At 31.7% G+C, this 23,549-nt stretch overlaps 3 protein-coding genes and 1 long non-coding RNA gene across 4 annotated transcripts; 1 reads left to right on the top strand and 3 right to left on the bottom strand.

Moving 5' to 3' along the window:
• Positions 1-2,809: 2,809 nt before the first annotated feature.
• LOC108457798 (pyrophosphate--fructose 6-phosphate 1-phosphotransferase subunit beta) lies at positions 2,810-7,337 on the bottom strand. The gene is made up of 16 exons (XM_017756945.2): positions 6,845-7,337; positions 6,574-6,735; positions 6,345-6,466; positions 5,893-5,946; positions 5,699-5,805; positions 5,526-5,631; positions 5,382-5,445; positions 5,189-5,277; positions 4,979-5,110; positions 4,730-4,900; positions 4,522-4,637; positions 4,325-4,436; positions 4,129-4,213; positions 3,331-3,375; positions 3,151-3,219; positions 2,810-3,053 (listed from the first exon to the last, which is right to left on the bottom strand). The coding sequence occupies exons 1-16, from the start codon at positions 7,032-7,034 to the stop codon at positions 2,977-2,979; spliced, it is 1,701 nt and encodes a 566-aa protein (XP_017612434.1). The 5' UTR covers positions 7,035-7,337; the 3' UTR covers positions 2,810-2,976.
• Positions 7,338-11,145: 3,808 nt separating this feature from the next.
• On the top strand, positions 11,146-12,080 carry LOC128281501 (uncharacterized). Its single transcript, XR_008271721.1, has 2 exons — positions 11,146-11,186; positions 11,876-12,080. It is a non-coding gene; the product is annotated as an uncharacterized LOC128281501 (long non-coding RNA).
• Positions 12,081-13,180: 1,100 nt separating this feature from the next.
• Positions 13,181-17,735, bottom strand: LOC108459785 (uncharacterized). The gene is made up of 6 exons (XM_017759188.2): positions 17,109-17,735; positions 16,680-16,832; positions 15,970-16,089; positions 14,528-15,045; positions 14,225-14,438; positions 13,181-13,834 (listed from the first exon to the last, which is right to left on the bottom strand). The coding sequence occupies exons 1-6, from the start codon at positions 17,674-17,676 to the stop codon at positions 13,407-13,409; spliced, it is 2,001 nt and encodes a 666-aa protein (XP_017614677.1). The 5' UTR covers positions 17,677-17,735; the 3' UTR covers positions 13,181-13,406.
• A 2,875-nt stretch (positions 17,736-20,610) lies between these two features.
• Positions 20,611-23,268, bottom strand: LOC108458098 (probable tyrosine-protein phosphatase DSP4). Its single transcript, XM_017757349.2, has 5 exons — positions 22,705-23,268; positions 22,510-22,603; positions 21,272-21,329; positions 21,146-21,189; positions 20,611-21,066 (listed from the first exon to the last, which is right to left on the bottom strand). The coding sequence occupies exons 1-5, from the start codon at positions 22,926-22,928 to the stop codon at positions 20,881-20,883; spliced, it is 606 nt and encodes a 201-aa protein (XP_017612838.1). The 5' UTR covers positions 22,929-23,268; the 3' UTR covers positions 20,611-20,880.
• Between the last annotated feature and the right edge of the window lie 281 nt (positions 23,269-23,549).

Genomic DNA, 23,549 nt, shown 5'->3' with positions numbered 1-23,549 from the left:
TATATGGTATGGGAATCCATCACAAAAGAGCAAAGGGAAAAGGTTAAAAGAGAGACGTCACTGGTTGTTTGATGTAGTGAGAAGCCAAGGTGGTGGTGGTGGTGAACTGGTGATGGTGAACTGGCGGGAGATTATGGCGGGACAGGCAATGTAAGGCTAATCCATTCAAGCAACTAAAGCTTTTTTTTCTTGTTCACTTTACGTCATTTCCATCAACAGTTGCATGATAAGAAATTGTGATTAAAATTTTTAAAAGAAAGTGAACAAGGAATAAACAGCTGCTGCTACCTGGAATGGTGGTGAGAGGAGGTTCTATAAATGAAGTTTTCAAGTAATTTGAAACACAGATACATTAAATCATATTGGAGTATATATATATATTTGACCATCACTTCCTCCTTCAACCATTATTATTGATTATTGTAATTATCTTTTAAGTCTGGGTAATTAATGCTATTATATTATCATTAAATTATAAGGTTAAGTGAGATAATAACAAAATTAAATTACGGATAATTAATTACTAAATTCGTTATAACAATAACTTAAAATATTTCAAAAAATATTATCATTATAAAGATAGCCTCTCTTTTTCTTCATATCTATCAAATCACTTTTATTTTATTTTTGTTATAATGTCAGTATCATCATCTAACACGTATTAAAATTATTACATATTTTTGTGTAAGTGTACAGGTAAATTTTATGTACGTCAATACATACCCTACTTTAATATTAATACGTGTTTTTATGTTGGGTTCGTTTGCATGTTGGTGTAAATATATATTGTATAAACTTATGAAAGAACGCGAACACTTCACATACGAAATTAAAGTACGAACCATGTAAACTATGAGTCGGGACCAGTCAAATAACCAACGAGTATCATAACAAAACTATAGATAATGAAGCAACTTTTTAACTATACAAATTAAATTTAAAAAATCAGATGTTATTAGATTATATTAAAAGGTAAAATAAAAAAGAGAAATTAAGATAGTAAGTTCCCACTTTTTATCAACACACTTTTCTTAGCACATGGTGGCAAATGCCTTAAAAGAAGAGGATTAAGGGTTCAAAGTTAAAACCCCAATTTGAAGTATTAAAGTGGAATGATTAAGCTTTGAGTTTGTACTTTATTTGATTGCCTTTTTTTCCCTTTCTAGTAACTAAAGGAGGTTGGTGAATTAATTAGTATTAATTAATAGTATGTACTTACTTAATTTGAATATTTGGACTTGGACTGATTTTATTATTTAATATTTGACTTTGTTAAAATTTAAATTTCAATAATCAATTGGGGTAATTTATATATGTGCATATTATTTCTCAATCAACATACTTAATTTTAACTTACTAATATAATAAAAAATTTCATTTTACCTCATCATCAAGATATCTAGTAAGATCGATCACTTGATTAAAATAGACAAATTTATTTAAAGGTTTACCCAATTAAGAACATTTATATTCACAATCACGTGAGACATTATAAAATTATGTTAAATTTTATTTAAGATAAATACTTCTATCGCATCTAATAAAAGCTTTAACATAAAGAAACTAAATTTACAAATGTGCTTTCTCTCCAAATGAATATAAGTCGGCAATTACAATAAATGCGATACTATAATATATCTTCAATCAACATCAAAGCAACCATAATAACCATAAAATAAGATAATAAATGAGAAATGATTTTTACATAGAAAACACGTTTAAAGTAAAGGGTAAAAACCAAAAGACTTTACTAAAAAAATATTCCAAGTCCTCGCTGTAATATTTCAATATGAAGTCACCATAAATAGTATATACTTTCAACAAGGCTAATAACAAGTAATCTCGGATAAACAAAAGAGTAAATACACCCTAAATTTCCTAGTTTTTTAGAGTCGCCAAAACTCTTTTTCATGACTGAAACTCTACACAAACACCATTAAACTCTTCTGATAATTCTTCTAAAAACTTTCCCTAACGACTGTCGACTCTCGTGCGAATACCTTATAAACTTTTTCCACCAAGTCTCTAGTCTTAGCTAATAAAACCAGTGGAAAAAAGGTTATATCGACTAGTAGTGGTTTTAAAGGCCCACATCGGAATCACCTTATTATCCACATAATTATATAATAAAGAAAGGAACTTAACATCAAATCAACGTTATTATAAAAAAAAATATATGTACAATTGGTTGATTTTAAACAGTCTTTTCTTTTTGGTACTTGATTTTAAACGGTTTGTTTGTTATATGTTAATGGAGATAAAAAAGGACCGTTTGGGTTTTGAAATAAAGTCGAGAAAGTGTTGAATACTTAAATTGTATTTTGTTTTTTTTATTTAAAAATAAATAAGTATATTTTTATTTGTTAGATTGAAAAATAAATTAATTATTTTTATAATTTTATTTATTAACGTAATTAATAAAATAATTAAATAACTACACGTAACATGTTCATACAACACTTATTTTAAATAGAGTTTAATATTTTTATTAAATCTATTTTTCAAACGTAACATTTAAGTGAACCTTCAAATTTAGACGGCTCAACGCTTAAATAAAATTAACCGCTTTAAAGCTCCTTTTTAATTTTCCCCCATACCCTAGTTTCCCTTCCGATATGCTACTTATTAGGTTCAAACCTGTTAATTTGGCACCATTCCGACAGGCACGCACTATTCTAGACAATCAACTTGCTTCACCAATTTGTTCCACTCAATTCCAGTCATATCAATCAAAACATTATCTACTGATTTGTATAATCGGGTATGATAACAAAATAAAAATAAAAAAGGAAATGCAACGTATAATCGGTTCTTAGACCATCAATATCCATGTATTATTAATTTAATCCTTAAAAAACCTCAAAATAATAATAAGCATAATAATAATAATCTTCAACAAAATTATGTTTAAAAAATGTAAAATGTCTCTCATTCATGCTCAGCTAATGTGAAAGCAGAAATTTTAAATCAATAATTCTAAGCTTGAGCACCAAGTTCAAGGAGAAGAGTGTGGCTAACAGCATTGGAAGATGGTCCAACAAATTGAATGGGACCTGTAACCAAAAATTCATCAAAAACATAAAAGTGAATGTGACTAAGTAACTTAATCAATTTAGCCCCTATACTATTAAAAATAAATTCATAACCTACCAGGACTAATGTAGCAGTTCTTAAGTGCCCAATCCTCCCTCACCGAAGCAAATTTCTTGAATGGAGCACCTGTATGATTTTTTACAAGAAAATAAATTAACTGTTGCCTCTGTTTCAATTTGGTCCAACAAAAGAACCCAGTAGCATAATGAACAAAAACAACAAAAATTATATTGTTACCTTCAAGCTCTACCATTGCCTTCTTGATAACAGGCTTGAATTTACCTGCAAACACATTTCAATAGTTCGGGTTATGGTACAATTATATTGGTTGAAGTTTACTTGGTGTTTAAGTTTATTTAATAAAGGTCATAAATTGTAGAGAATAAAGTTTCTTAATGATCAAGTAATAGTATCTATAAATGTAGAGTATGTGATCTCTGTATAGAAGGTGGGTTTTGTAGGGATGTGAGAAGGAATTGGTAAAACACCGGGATAACGGGATAAAGTGTATTCCTGGAAAGCAAAAATTTTGGGTTTGTTTCAGAGCTCCTCGGATTTAGTGGATTTTCCTCTCATTCGTGGATTAGGCCATCGGGCAACTATGTTTTAAATATTATCTCTTGTGAGCATAATTTATACCATGTTGATCTCGTGTTCATTATGTTTTCCATTTACAGTTTCCGAACACTTCACTAGCGGTAAAAGCACCATAGAGGTCCATATACTAGGAGTTATATTGCATTTTGCCGCCTTCTATTAAAAAAATAAACAAATTAATTCCTATATGTTAGTTCAAAGAGTATATTGGTCCTTTCTGTTAAAAGTTTCATCCATTTGTACGGTTATCAACTGACGTGGTTGACGGAATAATTAGACAATAATACATGGCATGCCATGTGTATATTATGATGACGTACAATGGCCAATTTTAAACAGTAAAAATGCTGAAATTTTTAACTAAAGGACTAATTTGCCTGGTTTTTTTTTTAGTAAAGTGATCAAAATGCTTGAAGTGATAAGGTGAAGTAACCATACCGTGCCTCCTCTCGACATCCATTAACGATGTAAGAGCAGTCCCTCCGACCGTCCATTCTTCAACCGGGGCTCCCAAGTTTCCCACCTGCAAACATTACAAACGTAGAAAATCAAAATACTTGGTTCACAAGTTTAAAAACACAATTGAATAACGATATCAACGCAGAAGGACAATAGTTAAGAAGCGGAAACGAACTGATGATATCAACCCAGTTTTTCCACTGTGGAGGAGAGCTGCGGCGCCGTAGCCCAAAGCATAGCAATAGGAGGCATCAAAGTTAGTTGGCAAACCACATCTTCCTTCATATCTGCATATATATAATAATCATATAAGGAAAAATACTCTCTATGGCAAGGTTTGAACTTACTTATGATGCCATTAGCATTATGTACCCAAAAAAGTGTGATTGTCCTTTAAAATGGCCCTTATAAGATCCTTCTTGCTTCCTCTTCTCCAATTCTGTTTCAACCATTTGAATCAACATTTTCTCCGTTTCGATTTTAGCGACCTAACAGTAACAAAAAACAGACCAAACAAACGTTGAAAACCCAACAAATAATACTTCAGCAAACAAAGATTGGTTGAGGAACATCGTAATACCTGAACGTTTCCATGAGGATCTCTTTCGAGCATCAATTGTTCTTGAATTGCTTGAGGTAAGAACTCGAAAAGCTTTAGAGATTGGTTGGTAAGTTTCTTTTTCCATACCCCATCTTCATCGACAACATCATGTGCCAGAATCTCGTTTAGTTCGGCGATAAGCTGCTGGACCTGGAAGCACGTAAAAGCAGATAAATATCAGGATGATGAAACCATTATGACAATAGGCCAGCTGAAGACCGAAAGTACCTCGGGAATAAAGTCAATAAGACCTTCGGGTATGAGAATAACACCATAGTTGTAACCGAGTTCAGCACGTTTGCAAATGACATCGACCATGTAGTCCGTAACATTTTTAAGCGTCTGCTTCTTGGCAGCAACCTGCGAAAAGATATACTCCAATGAAATGAATCAAACTTATTCTCGACAAGCAGTGGAAGATGGTGGAAAAAACGATACCTCTTCTCCGATAATGGTAATGTTAGGGTGAGTCTGCAAAGCACACTCCAAAGTAATGTGCGAAGCTGCACGTCCCATGAGCCGCACAACTACAAAAACAATAAACAGGCGTTTAGTGGCGTAAGTGAACAGACACACAAGTATGAACCGTTTTTCAAAAGGTTCGTGAAATTTGTACGTTTGAAGCACTTACAGTGATAATATTTTCCAGTCGACCGTGCATCAATCATGACGTTGCCAATCATTTCTGCATATATCTATACAAAGGTAACCAGACATTAGTACGTACCAGCGGACGGACGCGGTATATAAAATGTGAAAGCAAATATAACCTTACCTTGCAGGCAGTATCGAATCCGAAACTTGTTGGAACCTCTTTGCATTTCAAATCACCGTCGATCGTTTTTGGGCACCCAATCACTCGAGTTTTCAAGTTTTTACCCCTAAAGGAAAAGAAGGTATAAGGTATATGTTACACCAGCGAAGAGATCAGGATAGAGGTATATGTACCTGAAGTTTTCAGCAAGGAGGCAAGCGTTCGTGTTCGAGTCGTCCCCACCAATAACCACAAGCCCGTCCAAGTCGAGCTTCACTGCTGTTTCTTCAGCTTGCTTAAACTGAAAGTTACACCCGCTTTACTCAGACATCATTACTTGATAACAAAAAACTCGAATAACTTATAGGAATCATGGAAAGGCGCTTACCTGCTCGGGAGTTTCAATCTTGTCTCTCCCACTACAGATCATATCAAAGCCACCCTGGTTAATATAAATAAAGAAACACAATCAGTTGTGATCTTTGCTTTAGCAGACATGTTGTATATGTACATACATGAAAGCATAAGACAACATAGGACTAACATTGGTAATAACATGAACTTGTACCTTTCAAACTGTTTAAACTGTTGCATTTTTCCAGAAAGAGCAATTTTTAGCCATGTTTGATAATTTAAAAATTTTTATCTTTGAATATATATATAATCTTTTTATCTTTTAAATATACATAAATAATATTTTTTCAATCAAAATTTAAATCCGATCTAATTTGATTTAACCAATGAATCAACATATGTTCAGTCTTTGCTAAGTTCGATCGGTTAAAACGGTTTTTCAATTTTTATAACCGAATCCATCATGTATAAACTAAGAAAAGATACCTGATTTCTGTAAGGGTAAATATAATCAGCATTCAATTCAATGTATTTGCATTTCATGATCCCAGCAGGGCCTCCTCTAAATCCATACAAAATGCTACCTTTGGCGCGATCTTGCAAGTAATCTGTCGTTCAAAACGGCGGCGTTTGACTTCCATTATCACAAATAGCAATAATACTTAAAAAAACACAAGCAATGAAAAGTGAAATTGAAAGGAAAAAAAGTACTAACCGAAAATTCCAGAAATCACATTGTGACCTCCAGGTGCCTGTCCTCCAGACAAAACGACGCCGATCTTCAACTTCAGATCGGATCGGAGAGAATCCACTTCGTTCGGCACCAACATTGCCGACGGTTGTCCGAATAGATTCGGAAACAGCTTCGCAATCTCATCTGCCAAAAAATGAAAGCAAGGTTTCCAGTTCAGTGAAACTGAGCTAATGACTTCACCGTTACTTGCATTTTTCATGCAAGTAAACAAAAAAGAAGAAGAATGACGAACCAGGGTTGCCGGCGGCGGAGCTAGGAGGACCTTCGACGACTTTGAAAGGATTTCTAAGAACGGAAGGTAGAGGAAGAGCGTGGTCGATACGACTGTTCTGGACTTCACTGTAAACGGCGGCGAAACGTCCCGAAACCGGCCCTGTTTCAAAGGCTGCAGCGTTGCCGTTAGTATTCAATGAGGAATACATTGTTCTTTTTAGTTTATTTAGTTTGTGAGTTGATTGGTGGCGGCTTTGTGATTGGGTGCTTGGATCTGTGTAAGAACAATAAGAGTGGTTTTTATTACACTAATATTTATTTGCGTTGTTTACACTGTTGCATTCTCTGTGTGTCATTTGCCATTTTCCAGTTAGGGAAACGGCGGTGTTTTGAGGGGATTTGAACGAGCGAAACGACAATGAAGAGCGCCGTTTCATTGTCTAGTAGGCAGTAGGTTTCTTTCGTGGTTGAAAAAACCGGAGTTGTTTGAATTGAGTGGTTTATTAAAATAATATAAACATAAAAATCAAGAAAATTTTCAAAAATGAAAAAAATGATGAAATTTTATTTTTCATAAGAAAAATGAGTTAAAATATAGTAATTTTTTTCATTGATTTTTGTTATTTTTTAATTATTCAATTTAATTCATTAATCACATTACGAAATAAATTAATTTTTAATTCAATCGCTTAAACCAAATCTTTTATCATAATTATTTAGATACATATAAAAGGGAAGTTAAAGGAGTAGAGAGGAAGTTGGGTGGATGGGTGTTTGTCCTTTACCTAACCCTTGATTTTGGTTGGTGTTGGGGTTGGTGGTAGGAATTGGGAGCAAAAAGCATTTTTGATTGATATTACTTATTTTCTATATTATTAATTTTTTCCAAAAAGTTATTTTTTAAATAAAATATTTATTTTATATAATACTTAGAGAATTACTTATAACTTTTTTTTAACGTATAAATAAGATAATAATATATTTTAGTACACTCAAACTCAAAAATTCTTACATTAACAATAATATTAATGTAAATCGAAAAACTATTATCATAACAGTAATAATTCCTTTGATATAATAGTAATAATATGGGTATAACATATGGCTTTAACTAATTCAATCATATAGTGTTGTACCAAAATTTAAAAAAAATAACCATAAAGTGTGGATAGGTAGGTTGAAATACCATTTTAATTTTAAGCTCTTAGCTTAAGAATAATACAAAAGCAATTTAAAGAATAGATGAGATGCTCCTTTCCTACTTATCTTTAAGACAAAATATCCCTCTTATTCTATTTAAAAAATAAACTATGTATGTTTTCAATTAGATTTCATCTCAAAATAAAAATTGGGCTCAAGAGAATACAAAACCCACTTGCTTATACTTATCTTGAAGATCAAAAAGCCTCAAATTAGAATTGAAAAAGTCTAAGTTAATCTAGATTTTAAAATTTATCATTATGTTTGAATTGTTTCGAGTTTAATTTATTCTAATTTCACTTCATTCAAAAATTTTAATTGAATTCTTATATCGAGGTTAAGTAATCTCTAAACAGTTAGGTTATTTTAAGTTTAGATTATTTTTAATTTAATTTAATAACTTTTACGATTAATTTGAATTGATTCAAACTTAATTAATTTGTATAATAATATATTTTAAAACAAGATAAAGAAAAAACGTTGGAACAAAAGTGGATAGCATTAGCAAACATCAAAATATTGCCTTTTTATGGGCGGTGCATTTATTATAATAATAACGATAAAATTAAATACTGTAACGTGATTAAAAAAAAAAAACTAAACACATAACACTAAACAAAACTCCAGGCCTTCGGTAATCATTTTTAATCCTTAGAAATTCCGAATTGCCAGGCAAATTATTCCTAAGGAAATCAAATACGCTATCCATTGCAGCAACGAAGTACTGGTAGTATAAAGGGAATTGAAACATTGCAAATACGCATATGGGAAGGAATGCAGCCGCATACGTTAGCGTTGCAGTCCCCTTCTTCTCCAAATGAACTAGAAGTAAAATGGTGGCTGTGAAGGTCAGCATGGTGCTGGTGACCGATAAGAACAGAAAGATGAAACCGAGCGAGAGGTTCCGAGGCAGTTGGTGACGAAAATCTTCGAACTCGAGCGAAGAAGTGAGGATAGAGAGGAAGATCACCACTGAGGTCAAGGAGCTCGCTAGGCCGGCAACGTCCATCACGATGAAAAACGAGTAAAGAGGCTTTTCGAGGAGAATGGGATGACCATCTGCATCAATTGGCCCATGATACAAATATCATAACTTAATTAAGTATAGGGTGAATTACTATTTATTAATAAATTTATTTTTAATAAAAAATTATAAAATAATTATTTAATTATTTAAAAAAATTGACACTAGTTGATTAATAGCGACAGAATTTAAAATTAGCAACTTTTTAAGACCTGAACTTAGCAACTTTCCTCACATTAATTGGCGCTTGGATTTTTTTATCCAAGTTAGGCATTGTATTTGACAATTATTCTCACGTTGGGACTTGAACTCTTTTTGTCCAAGTTTAAAATTAACATAATAATAACTTTAACTCTCAAAATTTATAAATAGTTAAATCTCTTTTTATTTTATATTACTTTTTGAGCTATTTTGGGATAAGATAAATTTTTATTTGTGTTATTTTTATTCGAATCGATCGAGTTTAAATTGTTATGTTTTTATAATTAACTTGGACTGATTTGAATTTAAGTCAAATTTGATATAATCATAGTTAATTAGACTTATTGTGATTCATTCCATCTTGCAAACTTGATTATTTTTTAAGGAATCGAATTGAATTATAGATTTTGATAGATTAAAATATAATTTTATCATGTATTAATTTATGGATTGAAATATGCATTTGTACTTTAACAAGACTTGAGATTTAATCATTGTATTTAAAAATTTTAAAAATTAGATCTTCCTTTTTAAAAAATTTAAATCCAATAATTAAAATTGCAAGTACTTTTTGTCTTAAGTCGTCAACTTGTAATTTTGATTAGGCTATCCTCATTAAATTAACAGAAAATAAACATGTTAAATTGAAATTTTTTGACAAAAACAACCAACGACCATAATGATTACACTAGGATTTTCAAATTAAAAAAAAAATAAGAATATTGAATTTTTAACTCTTAAAATACAAGGGCCAAATATCAAATTCTATACAAGTTCAGGGACTAACTGTAACGGCCTAATTTTCAGTGGTGTCGGAAATGGTGATTTGAGATCACTAAATTCGACAAATAAGATTGAACAAGATAGTAATTTAATATTTATGAGTCAAGTAAGAATTTAGAAAAATTTGTGAAATGGTGAAATTAGTGAATTAAAAGAATTTATTAGGTCAAACGGGTCAAAAACGAGGTATCGAGACCTCAAAGTTGAAAATCAAGCTATAAATATTTTTATAAATATTTATGGAGTGTCATTGAGTCAGTATTAAAGTCGTTAGAAAATTTTAACGTTTGGATGGCTAATTAATTAAAAAGGACTAAATTGAAAATAGAGCAAAATTTGTTAAATTGTGAGTAAATAGCTTAAGTATTTAAAAAGGTGGATTTAAAGAGCAATTAGACCCAAAGGTTAATGGCTGGACGGTTTGGGTATGAAATAAGCAAGAAAACAATGTGAACAAGGGGCAAAATTGGAAATAGCATAAAAGTTAATAGTTAAATAATGATGTAATTGAAAAATCCAGACATTTCTTCATATTTTCTCAGCCAAAACGCCATAGAAGGTCTTGAGAAAGCTGGTTTTCATATTTTTACATCATGTGAGTCTAATTCTTGCTTTTTCTTGATAATTTTATGTTTTATGACTTTTACAATTAGGTCCACTTGTAGAATTCATTAGTTTTTGATTTTATGGGTGAAATTGGAAGTTAACCTGGATGGATAAGGGAATTTTATGATGAATTATTATGAAATTTAAGTTCTAATTTCATATTAAGGTGGTTTTATTAAGTGATTTTGATAGGAAATGATATTTAGGACCTAATTGTGAAAAAGTTGTGAATTGAAGGTTGCTGTTGAAATTAAGAATATAAAAGGTTTTGAAATAGTTTATAATGATAAAATAAAGTGTTAATTGAGAAAAATTAGTTCAATTGATGGGTGAATTGAGTAGGAACTAAATTGTGAAAGCGTAAATTTTGGGGTAAAAGTGAAATTTCGAAATTTGAACAGTATAAATTGTGAAGTGAAATAGAAATCAAATAAATGCTAATGAGTAGAAATATTTTATATTATAGATCAAGAATCCAAAGAAGAACGAGGAAAAGAAAAAGTTATGAATAGTCCCTAAATTTCAAAATCTTCTACAAATTAGCCGGGTAAGTTCATATGGTTGAATTTAGATGTTTATTTGTGAATGATTGAAGTTTATAATGTGTTATTATATACGAAATTGTTGTGGGATTGTGCAGATTTTGTTAATGAAAGAATAAATGTGGAAATGCAAATTAGGAAAAACGCAGGATTGAGTACGTTCGTATCGTAACGTGTGATGAATTGACGGATAAGACCATGGTTGTTCCATGGCAAAGTGTGAAATGTAGGTATGGTATCATCCATACTGAGTTGTGAAATGTAGGTATGGTATTATCCATACTTGAAATGTGAAATGTAGGTATGGTATTATCAAATCCATACCGAGTTAAGAAATATAGGTATGGCATTTCCCATACCGAGTTGAAAAATGTAGGTATGGTATTTCAATGAGGAAAACCATACTGAGTTGTGAATCGTGGCATTGAGCAACGGCGTACTCAATTTCGTAAGTCGTTTCCTAATTTGATTATAAGAAATAAAAGAGAAGTGATCCAAATGGAAGAGATTGAGTAGTTGTTACTGTTGAGCTCAACTATGTGAATTATTATAACAATGGTTGTGAATCGTAGGAAACTTTAGTAAATGTTTTGGTATTGTTTGGAAATATTATGTTTGGTAAGCATTACTTTTAACCTATGAACTTACTAAGCTTCAATAAGCTTACTTGTGTGTATTTAATATTTTTATGTAGATTGACTTGAAGTGAAGTGGGTAGATCGGATCAACACAACAAAGCACACTATCCAGATCAATTCCGGTAGCTTTTGTTTTATGTTTGAAGATTTATATGGCATGTATAGAGTTTAAATGAAATGAAGTAAAGATGTTATAAACTAGTTAACAACATTTTGTACTAAAATAGTTTTTGGTTAGTAGCAGTAGTCTGAGTTTGAAAATTCACCATAAATCATAAAAATATAATTAGAGGTTGAATAAAATATGAAATTAAATCTTATTGAATCTAGTTTCACATAGAAGAAACGGTGTAAGCAAAAGGCTTTCATATCAGGAGATATTTGAATTTTTGTGAGACAAGGTCAGAGTGATTTTGAACTCCCCTGTTCTGATTTGTAAAAATCATTAAAAATTATAAAAAATTAATTAGGAGTCATACTATATATGTATGGATTCCTTATTGAGTCTATTTTTAATAGAAATAAACGTCTTGGTTATTTGAATTCTGTACATGGAGAAATTTGGTTCGTAGTGAACAGGGGTCAGAGCAGCCGAACCCTGAAACAGTTGAGACTTCAACTAATAAACTGTACTAATTGGCCCAACCAAAAATTCTAGAAAAAAATTAGTAAGTAGATATATGAGCCTAGATTTGGGGAAAATTTACGGATTTGGATTTCGAGTTTTGTAACTCGAGATATGATTTTTTTTGCATCTGTAACGCAGTTAGACAGCTTGTCTGGAAAGTGTGATATAAATTGTTTGAATTTGTTTAAGTGCTCAAATAAGTTTAGTAATGCCTCGTGCTCGACTCCGGCGACGGTCTCGGGTAAAGGGGGCGTTACACTAACAACATTTTAAAACCTAATTTATGATTTCAACTTTTCTAAAGGTTCTTGTTTGAGGAGACCAAAGTACAATTTTACATATAGTAACTTTTAATTCAATTATTTTAAAGAGACTGAATTGTAATTTTTCCATTATATTCGCCTTTGGTCAAAAGAATTAGGGATTCATATTTGATGAATTAATAATATATATGTTGAGTATTTAAGAGTGTATCCTCTTCAGATGAGTTGAACTGTATATTTATATAATATAATTACTATTTTTGGATGTAATATCGTAGATAAATTCCCATACATGTCGATCAATACGTACTGTATTCAAAAGTTAATACGTATTTTCTAGATGTGGGATCGCTTATATGATTGTGGTAACGCACATCTTATGATCTCATAAAAGAGTGCGAACACCTTACATACGAACCTAAAGTGCGAACTGCATAGAACACAGATTAAGACCCAATCAGGTAATCGAGTTAGTAATAGTGCGTATCATAACTATTAATCAACAACCGCATCAGTAAATTCATAAACAAATTTTTAAAAAATGATTAAAAATAAATACAAATGATTAAATCCAATAGTCCATGAACAATGACCAAAACAGGAATATAGGAATAAGAAAAAAAAAACAGTAAAAATCCAGAAATCAATGGAGTTTGAGCAGCAATACAGATTAAAAGGTTTCCCTTTTATTGCTTCTTAGTAATCATCTATAAATTGAAGAAAATCCCAGTTACCAGGCAAATTCCTTCTAAGAAAATCCAAAATGCTCTTCACTGCAGCAACGAAGTACTGGTAATATAAAGGGAATTGAAATAATGCAAATAAGCATATGGGAAGGAATGCAGCCGCATACGTTAGCGTTGCAGTCCACTTCTTCTCCAAATGAACCAGCAGTAAAATGGTGGCTGTGAAAGTCATCATGGTGCTGGTGACGGAGAAGAATAGGAAGGTGAAACCGAGGGAGAGGTTCCGAGGTAACCGGTGATGAAAATCCTCGAACTCGAGTGAAGAAGTGAGGATAGAGAGGAAGATAACCACCGAGGTCAAGGAACTCGCGAGACCGGCAACGTCCATCACCGTGAAAAACGAGTAAAGAGGCTCTTCGAGGAGAATGGGACGACCGTCTGCATGTATTGACCATGATTCAATATCATCATAACTTTTATATCATATAGTTGGTTTTTCAATGTTCAGTTACTATTAAAAATAAATAAATTAATCTCTGTATATTATATTAAAGAGTAAATTAATTCTTCTATTAAAAAGTTCATCCTTTCAAATACTGTTAAAAGTTGACGTGGTTAATAGAATAACCCGACAATAACACATGGTACAATGACCAGTTTTTAAGAGTAAAAATAGATGAAAATTTTAATAAAAAGACTAGTTTATTTTTTGATTTAACGAATAGAGACTAATTTATCTATTTCTTGTAGATATAAACTCAAATGCAATTCAACTTCAAAGAGCTGCCATGATACTTTTACTCAACTTCTAATAGATCAATTACATACTCTGCAAGAAACCACCCGGCGCAGTGTAGGCAGCTGTGAAAACAACAGTTGCGACGAGAATGGCGACCGTCGAACACGACTGAGAGGTGTTCTTCGCCCATTCTTGCGCGGTTTTAAGTAGATCTCGGTGATTATCCTTGAAAAGGTCATCTGCTGTGGTCTCCTTTTTGTTGAGATGCATGATAAAATGAGAGGGCATTTGGGTTTTTACGTCCTGCATTTAAGACAAAACTCGAATTAACTCGATCTACATTGAACTAATCCGCTCGGGTCTAGTTTTAATCATAAAAAAAAAAGTTGTACCTCAAACCATGTCAATTCTTGTTGAAGTTTAAGAGCAGGGGTTGGTTTGGTTCCTCCATGATAATATTTAGTGTTAGCAGCATGGTGCAGTATGGTGCAGCCATCGTTATCGATGCCCCGAACCAACCTCTTCGCCTCTTCTTTATCCTTAAGGACATGGAACACTTTGTATTGCCGATGCATGATAGCGACATGAAGTATGTTTTGTCCCTTTTGACCGATGTGATAAACTGCCTGAGGGTACCTTGTGAGTATCTCCTTCACTATCTCCACGATGCCTGTTTTGGTTGCGATGAGCAACGGCGTATCCGGTTCAGGTGACCGCTCCGTGTTGGCCGTTGCATTACTTTTTGACGTCTCTTCTTCTTCCTCCTTCCGTTCCATTAAAATCGTGTCGTCTTCCTCCGGTTCATGAGTTTCGAACCAAGACGTATCGGTTCCCACTAATAACTTCGCTAGTTTAACCGCCGATTCATGCATTTTCTTTTGTTTCCAAATCTGAACAATCATTTTCCATCCTACAATATAATAATCATATGAAACTCAAAGGTGTATATACGAGCAGAAATGTGATCAATACAATATCGAGACAGAATCAAAGGCGATTCTAGGGGGTGGCATGGCCCGGCCCCTAAAATGAAAAATTGTCATTTAGATCATTTAAATTTTATTAAAATTTTAAATTAGTAAAGGTGAAATTATACTTTGACTCCCCTAAAATTATAAAAATTTAATTTAATACTTTAAAAATTATAAAGATATAGACTATAAAAAATTAAAATTTCATTTGCCCCCTAAAAAATTGTTCTAACTTCGCCCCTGTCACAAAATTAATCAATACCAATATTTATCATGGTTTAACCCTTTAGCCTATGATCATTATCCCAAAAAGATAAAAGATCACTCACTTTAACTTTTGTACGAAGAAAACTACAAAGCTTCTTTGTAGTTTGTAAATGTTATAGATTTAATCCTTATACTTTAATTTGACTAAATTTAATCTCTATTTTTTTAAATCGATCAATTTTAGTCCATGTACTTTTCAATTTTTGAAATTTTAATCTTGACCCAAATCACAGCAGTTAAATATATTTGGTTAAATTTAATTATTAGTTCTATACCATGCATTCAGTTCAATTTAGTCCATATTCTCCAATTGGATCATTCTAAGTCCCTATACATTTTAAATTTTGATTGAAATTTTAGTCTTTATGCAAATTACAGTCATTAATCAATTAATTAAATTTTTATTGAGTAATATATGAAAATAATAAGCTGACATGGCTTTACACATACAGCATAGATTTTGGGAATAGTTGAATTTAATGAATTTAGTAGTTATCATTTAGGTGAAGACTAGAATTTTAAAATTTAAAAAATGCAGAGACTAACAGAAAAATTAAACCTATAATTTGATATGTATTGCTAGTAAAAAAAAATACCTTTGCAGTAATCCTGCTGATTGAGACCTCTGTTTTGTTCACCCTGCTCTAAATCTCTGTCTTGCCTATTTTTTGTAAGCTCATTCGTCCCTTCCTTATTACGTGAATCACTCGGTAGGCCTTTTTTTCAAACAACAATGTCATTAAAATGAGTAAACGGTGATACTAAAATGAAGGGTCAACTTTTCTGGCAAAGTTTTTGAATCATGTTGGTGACATTCTTTAATGGGTCAGTATTACTTTGTGTCATATTTGATTATCTAAAGAAACAAATTTAATTAAGTAGGAGTAACTCGTTCAATCGGATTATGGACGGTAGTCGGATTGAATTTTGTCTATTCTACTAAAAAAAGGTAAACTAATCCTTTTATATAAGAACAAATAATAAAGTGATACTTTTGTTAAAAAAATTTATCTATTTCTACCGTTAACAATTGTTTAGTTATTCCATTACTTACGCCAGTTTTAACAATAAAAATAAATAAATATTTTAACAAAAAGGACTAATTTGTTCTTTGGTTTAATGTATAAAAATTAATTTATCTATTTTTTTGAGTAAAAAGAGAAAAATACAATTTAAGATCTCTATAATATTTTTACCCTTTATAGACCCGTTGAGATGTCCAACAAATACTTTGAAAATTTTTCTCAAAAAAATCGATCTACTATCAACCATTAATTTTATAGATAGAATGAAGAAAAATACATACAATAATAGATGAACTCCTTGAATATTCCTTTGGTGGGGGAGCTGCTCTTAAAAGCGGAGGCCATGCTAGCTAGCAGATGAAGACTGGTGTTTCCATTCTTGTCCTTGTATGTTGCAAGCTCTGGAGACTTTCTCAGAAACCAAATAGCAGTATCTGGATTGAAAATGCAAAATACAATAGCAGTATCAAGAAGACAATAGTGAAAGCTAATTAATTTTGACTCCAAACTGAAATTTAATCCAATTAAATATAATCTGTAGTCTAAATACCTGTCCAGTTTAGAAGTGTTTAGGGGACTTGCCCGGATTAAGTTTAGGTATGATATTATTAGTATTTTGATGTTTATTTAAGCTCGATAGAATTCGAAATATGAGATTAAAATTTATAAATGACAAATCGGAGCTTATTGTTTGAAGTGAGATGTATTACCGAACTGTTGGCCGATCACAGCAATATGAAGAATGGAGGTCCCATCGTTTCTCCTATAGTGACTTTCAAGGTTCCCGGTTCGTCCGATTGCAGTTGCCAAATACTCCACCATCGTTTTGCAGCTATATTGCGCAGCCCTGAACAATGGGGTTTCGCCTAATTTGTTTTGAGCACCCAATATCTCTTCCCTTTGCCGATTATCATTTCCAGGCAACACCAACAACTCTTCCATCAATAAACGAGCTGCTTTTACATTAGTAGTGGTGGCCACCTCATGGAGGATCGTGTTCCCGTAAATGTTCTTCACCTTCAGCACCTCCGCCCTCTTTGACGGCGGCACCATTTCGAGCAGAACACGAAGCACTTCCTCACGGCCGTCGTGAGCTGCGATGTGGAAGATGGTGTCTTTAAGTGCCGTGATTGGATTCAATAATGCGTCGGTGTTTTTCGAGTAGATCGCTTTCAAGCAATGAACGTCATCGTCTTTGGCTAAAACTTTTTTGTATGGTTCGCTCATTTCATCGAAACGGTTCATATCTGGTTTGGATATGATTATTTCTTTTTCCATGGATTATTGAAATTCTCTCTTTGAATGTGTGTTTTATTTATATTCAAGTTGGTAATGCTCTGGGTGTTCTATTTATGGACTGATATTGGTACTGCTTTAGGAAGATTTGCAGACAAAATATAGGTTAAATTCTTCTATTAGTCCTTGTACTTTGTTAAAGTTGTGGATTTAGTCCATATGTTTTAATTTGATAAATTTTAGTTCAAATTTTAAAATTTTAGTCCTAACCCAAACATTAGCAGTTAAATTCATTTGGTTAAAAGCAATTATCGGTCTTATGCTATGCGTACAGTTGTAGATTTAATTAATATTCTTCAATTGGATCATTCTAAGTCCTTATAGTTTTAGAATTTTAAAATTTCAATATTGACGCAAATGACAGTCATTAATCCATTAACTGAATTTTTAATGAATAATATGTGGAATTAACAAGCTAACATAACGTTACACATATGATAATATGTTTGTCACGTTAGATTTTGGAAATAACATAACTTAATGATTTTAACATTTATTGTTTGGTAAGGACTGATATTTTAAAATTCAAATATTATAAGGACTAAAATGGACTAAATTAAAGTATAAAGACTAAATCTATAACTTTGGTAAAATACAAGGACTAATAGAACTATTTAATCTAAAATAAACTAGGAATCTGCACTTTGCTTCACTATTAGATAAAGCAAAAAAAACAAACCTATAAAAGAAGACAAATTAGTGAGCATATTATAAAGTTGATTAAATTAAAATGAAACAATTAGTGAGAATATTTAAAGTTTGATTAAATTAAAATGGAGGATAGAGGTGTTGCTGATGCTGTAAAGCAAACGTAAGCCAATCTTGTCTTTGACAACATATGCCAATCATGTCTTTGCAAGCCAAAATTAGAGTCTTCGATTTTTTTATTTTTTTTAAATTATCATTTTGCATGGAGATCTAGCGGACTTAATTAAGAGAACAGCAATCAGTCAATTTTGAAAATATTCTCTGTTACGCAATTCATCGATGATTTATTTTAATCATAAATGTTATATAAAAGTATAGGTTTAAATTCTATAAAAGAGTAAATGTTCACATTTTTTTGATATATGAGGTGTTTTTACCCTGTAAATTTCTCGAGGCTCTTAATGAAAGTAAAAGACAAATTTCGACACGGGAACAATAATTGACCATTGTTGAGGTTATTGTTGAGGGCTGATCAACCACTCAATAGACAATATTTTAAAGATTTCTTTCAAAAGAGTTGATATCTCTCAATAGGTTTGATTAAAAAAAGAGTAAAATATAAAAATAGTCATTTTTGTTTGTCTCATATTACATTTTAGTCATTTATGTTTGAAATGTTACATTTTAGTCACTTACATATTCGTTTTGTTATGAAGTGGTCACTCTACCATTAAGCTCCATTGCCTTGCTAACGACGACCTTACGTGGCAGTCCAAATGAATTTTAAATGCCAACTTGGATGTCCTGTGGCAATCCAAATTAAATTTACTTTAATTAAAAACCTATTTTCATCCTAACAACTGGACATCCAAGTTGGCATTTAAAACCCATTTGAACTGCCACATAAGACTGACATTAAGGAGATAACAGAGTTTAACGATAAAATAACCACTTCGTAACAAAACAATAACGTAAGTGACTAAAACATAACATTTCAAATATAAGTGACTAAAATGTAATATAAATCAAACAAAAATAATTATTTTTATAGTTTTCTCTTAAAAAAATTGAAAACTAAACCTCCTACCTTAATTGAATTAACTTATAAAGTAGTTTCTATCTTTGTTATCTGAATTCTATAACAAGCATGTTTATTTCCATAATAATCACTTCATCTACAAAAATTTAAGCAAAATATTACATATAAAGCAACATTTTATGAGAAGAGATTGTATGAAACTATAATTCCACATTATCCATATCCCTTTTCGATAGAAGAATGAAAAATCAAATCCAACTGAAAATACTAAAAATCAAGAGTAAAGTTTTGATTTGTCATTTTCCTATTAAAAAGAAATTTGGATGACGTGAAATAACAATTTCATATAATCTTGTCTATGTACGTAGAAAAAACCATCACATACTAAATAATAAAACAAACATGTTTATTGCCATAACCATCAGTTCATTCACCAAGCTTAACCATACAATATCTTGTATATAAAGCAACATTTTATAACATTTTAGTCCAAAATAAAATAAGAGCAAATATTATTGGTAATATATGGTTACCTTCAACCTAATATTGTAATATATTCATAATATATATATATATATATGCTTATTTTTAGTTTGACATAATGACTCAAATATTAACATATTCATAATATGGGTTTACCTTGCTCGAGTCAATGAACCAAATACTATAAAACCTTGACTGGTGAATCAAATAGTATAATATATTGTCTACTCCTTTGAATTTATTCATTTGGCTAGATGAACCACATATCATCAATTGACTGTACAACCTTTTTCATCCATGGTTCCAATATTTAAATATATATAAATATTTAAAAATTAAAATTTATACATATTAAAAGTCGATTTGTTCTGTAAAAAAAAGTTAAATTTAGAACCAATAACCAATCTAACATAATTAATCTATGATATTGCCTAGGCTAAACCCGACTAAGGACTAAGAATATGTTTATCATTGAGACTGAAAAATACTTTTTCAACTCAAATCATGATTTCAAACAAAAAAAATTGATAAACAAGCGATTTTTCAAACCAAAACTTGATTTTAAATTAGGACTTTAAGCTAAGTCAAAATTTTTAAATTTCAGCTTTTGAAAAAATGCTTTTCAATTAAATTACTTTCTTATCCCCTGGTTAAATCTTCTACTTTACATGAGCATTTTTTCACAGCATTTTTCAACCTAAGCCAATTTGAACCAACAATTGCTCACTCCTAATCATGACAAGGACTTGAAAAAAACAAAAAAACAATTTATCCAACGGATCTGCAGCCAATTATGCAGGTGGAAATATTTATATATGATTTTCCATTGCAATGAGCAGAAAATCAACCATACATGCCATGCCATACTTCAAAAGTAAAAACAGAAAACATACGTGTATATATATTATTAACAAAGTTGTTTCAAACCTCAAACTCTTGTGCTCTATGTTCGCTTTGTTTCGATTATGGCAGTAAAAAACTTCAAGCTATATATATATATGATGCTCTGCTTACTGCTATCTCTTTGAACATGAAAACGTTATTGGTAAATGCTTCATGCCGGAAACATCAAACTTCTCCATGAACCTCTGGTCGGACACCCTTGCTTTGGCAGCTGCAAACCGTTGGTACTCGTCGAAAATTGAAGACAGACACCATCTCTGCAATTTTCTTAAGCATCCAACAACACAACCAGTACGGTGCTACACGACATGTACAGAAATATATCAGTGAACTGATACATTGGTTTGAAAAAAACATAAAAGTATAGGATGAAATTACCTTTCCTCGTTTGCAATGGATTAGCAGTGGATGGTTCTTTACATCTGGTACGGAAACAGACAAGTCCAAATATAAGCAAATGATAAAGAAGAAAACTATAAACTACAAGTAAAAAGTGTTAAATACCAAGGACTACATTCAATGCTTCCCGGATTGTTTCCTCTGGAATGTTTACAAAGGGCTCCTGTATAAAGTATGGGTTATCAATTTCAAGAATGTATTTGGATGCAACATTTTGTTTTTAAACAGAAATATGGCATAAGATATTTGGTTAGTATCGGTGGTATCTATTTAAAGATCCCATTACAGTGAGATCCAGTAGGATCCTTTTAAATCAACTGTTGATCATGCCACATAGGATTTGCATTGACAAAAACCAATTCAACCAGTTTCAACACTAAGGAGAGCAACTGATTTCTAGACAAAAACAACATATTCAATGATTTAACTAGTTTCAAGTCACTAGCACAATTTCTTAATTTCTAACGTGGCTTGATCAAAACGGCATTTCTATATTTATTTAACCGCAGCCTTTGATTTAAAAAGTATCCCACGAAATTCCACTATAATAAGATCTCACCTTAAACATTACCGCTAGTTTCACATTAAAAAAAAAGTGCGTAGATTTTGTGCAAAATAATCCTTTTTCTAGGCTTGAACCAAACTGAACTGAACTAAACTTTAACCTATCTTAGATGACCTTGTGAATATTGATTGCTTCATTCATGAAGCATCTATGAATGTAAGATACCATTTCATGAAGCAAACAATAATATCAAAACAATTAGTACCTAATTTGTTTAAAAACCATTGTGCAAATCACAGTATCCTTCTTCACCATAAACAGCCAAAATAAAATACAAACAAATTACAGATTGAATAACAGCGTGATGTCCACAATTCTACTTTATAGTTCAATAAATTGAAAAAACAGTTAAAATACAAATACCCATTTGAGAAGAGATATAAAGGGGTTCCTTAACACCACTAGGAACAAAAAAGGAGATCGATTTGGAAAAAAAAAAAGAGCTTAAGCAACAACTGCTGTTTGGATGATGATGCAATGAAGGATGCAGCTTTGCTATTAATTTTGATTTTCCAAAGGATTCTATAATACTATATTATGGTAAATAACACAGTTCAGGGATCAAAATTTACGTGGATTTAGAGAAAATAGGACTGAATATCAAAATTAACATTTTGATTTTAGCTTGCGGAGAACCATTTTCGATGTCAGTTTCAGTAAATGGAATTGACAACAGCACAGAATTAAACACTCGAACCTTGAGATATAATCATGGTAATCAATATTAGATGAGGGAATCAAGCCAACAACTGAAGGAAAAAAGAAAGCAATTACATACCTTGCATCCATCGATACCGAATTGAAAAAGCCGAATTCCATTAGCCTTTAAAAACTCATTGTTGGCTTCTGGATAGGATTCAGGGCAAAGATATCTACGAAAAGAGTCGATCGAAAATTTAAAATCAAGGAAATTTACGATTTTTTTTTCTTAGACAGCAGTTATAGAGATCGGCACAGTTAAGTAACAACTCACATAATAGAACGGAGCCCTAGCGATTGCAAGAAGCTAAAATTGGCGGAATCGGGGAAGCCAGACCTGAAAACTCCATTATCGACCATAGCGAAATTCAAAGGAGGCACGAACAACTCCTCGCCGTTGTTATCGTTATCATCTTCGGTGGTGATTGGAGGATTAGGCCGTAGCGGCGAGAGGTCAGCCGCCTCGTAAACCTTTCCCTCAAATCCTTCGACTCTCATGCCCTTTTTTTGGCGCCAAAAAATTTGAAAAAAAATGGAAAATTTAAAATGAAAGCTTGATGGATCTGTGTGATGGAGAAGATGAAGAAATTTTTTTGAAGAGTGAATCTAAGGAACGAATCTGTGATTCATGAATCTCCTTTTTTTTTTCTCTGTTTAATAATTATAAGGTAATAATAGGATCAAAGTGGATGGGATGGGATGATTAGCAATGTTGTTGGAAACCGTGACCAAAGTGGATGAGATATTAGATATTGTAGCGATCATATGACGTGAGAGAAACAAAAATAAATGGGATATTAATTGATATTTTTCCTTAACTTTGAACTTATGTATCGATCAATTTTTATATAATTAGTCCGATCCGTTGATTCGGTTCGGTTTTCAAACCATTGTGGCTGAAAAACTTAAGTGGGATGGACGACACTTGGATCTTATAATTCATGAATTTTAAAGGTCAAATTGTGATTTGGGTCCCTCTCTTTTGTATTTTGACATGTTTTTGTGCAGGGTGAACTTAAATTTTTTTTAAAGGAAGGGTCAAAATTAAATTAAAAGTTTTGGATGGGTTGAAAATATAAATTTATCATTGTATTAACATACAACTTAAAATATCCCTTC

This window comes from Gossypium arboreum, chromosome 10 (assembly GCF_025698485.1).
Source record: "Gossypium arboreum isolate Shixiya-1 chromosome 10, ASM2569848v2, whole genome shotgun sequence".
NCBI lineage: Eukaryota > Viridiplantae > Streptophyta > Magnoliopsida > Malvales > Malvaceae > Gossypium > Gossypium arboreum.
The sequence above is the reverse complement of the archived record's forward strand: the minus strand, read 5'-3'. Positions and strand labels throughout refer to the sequence as shown.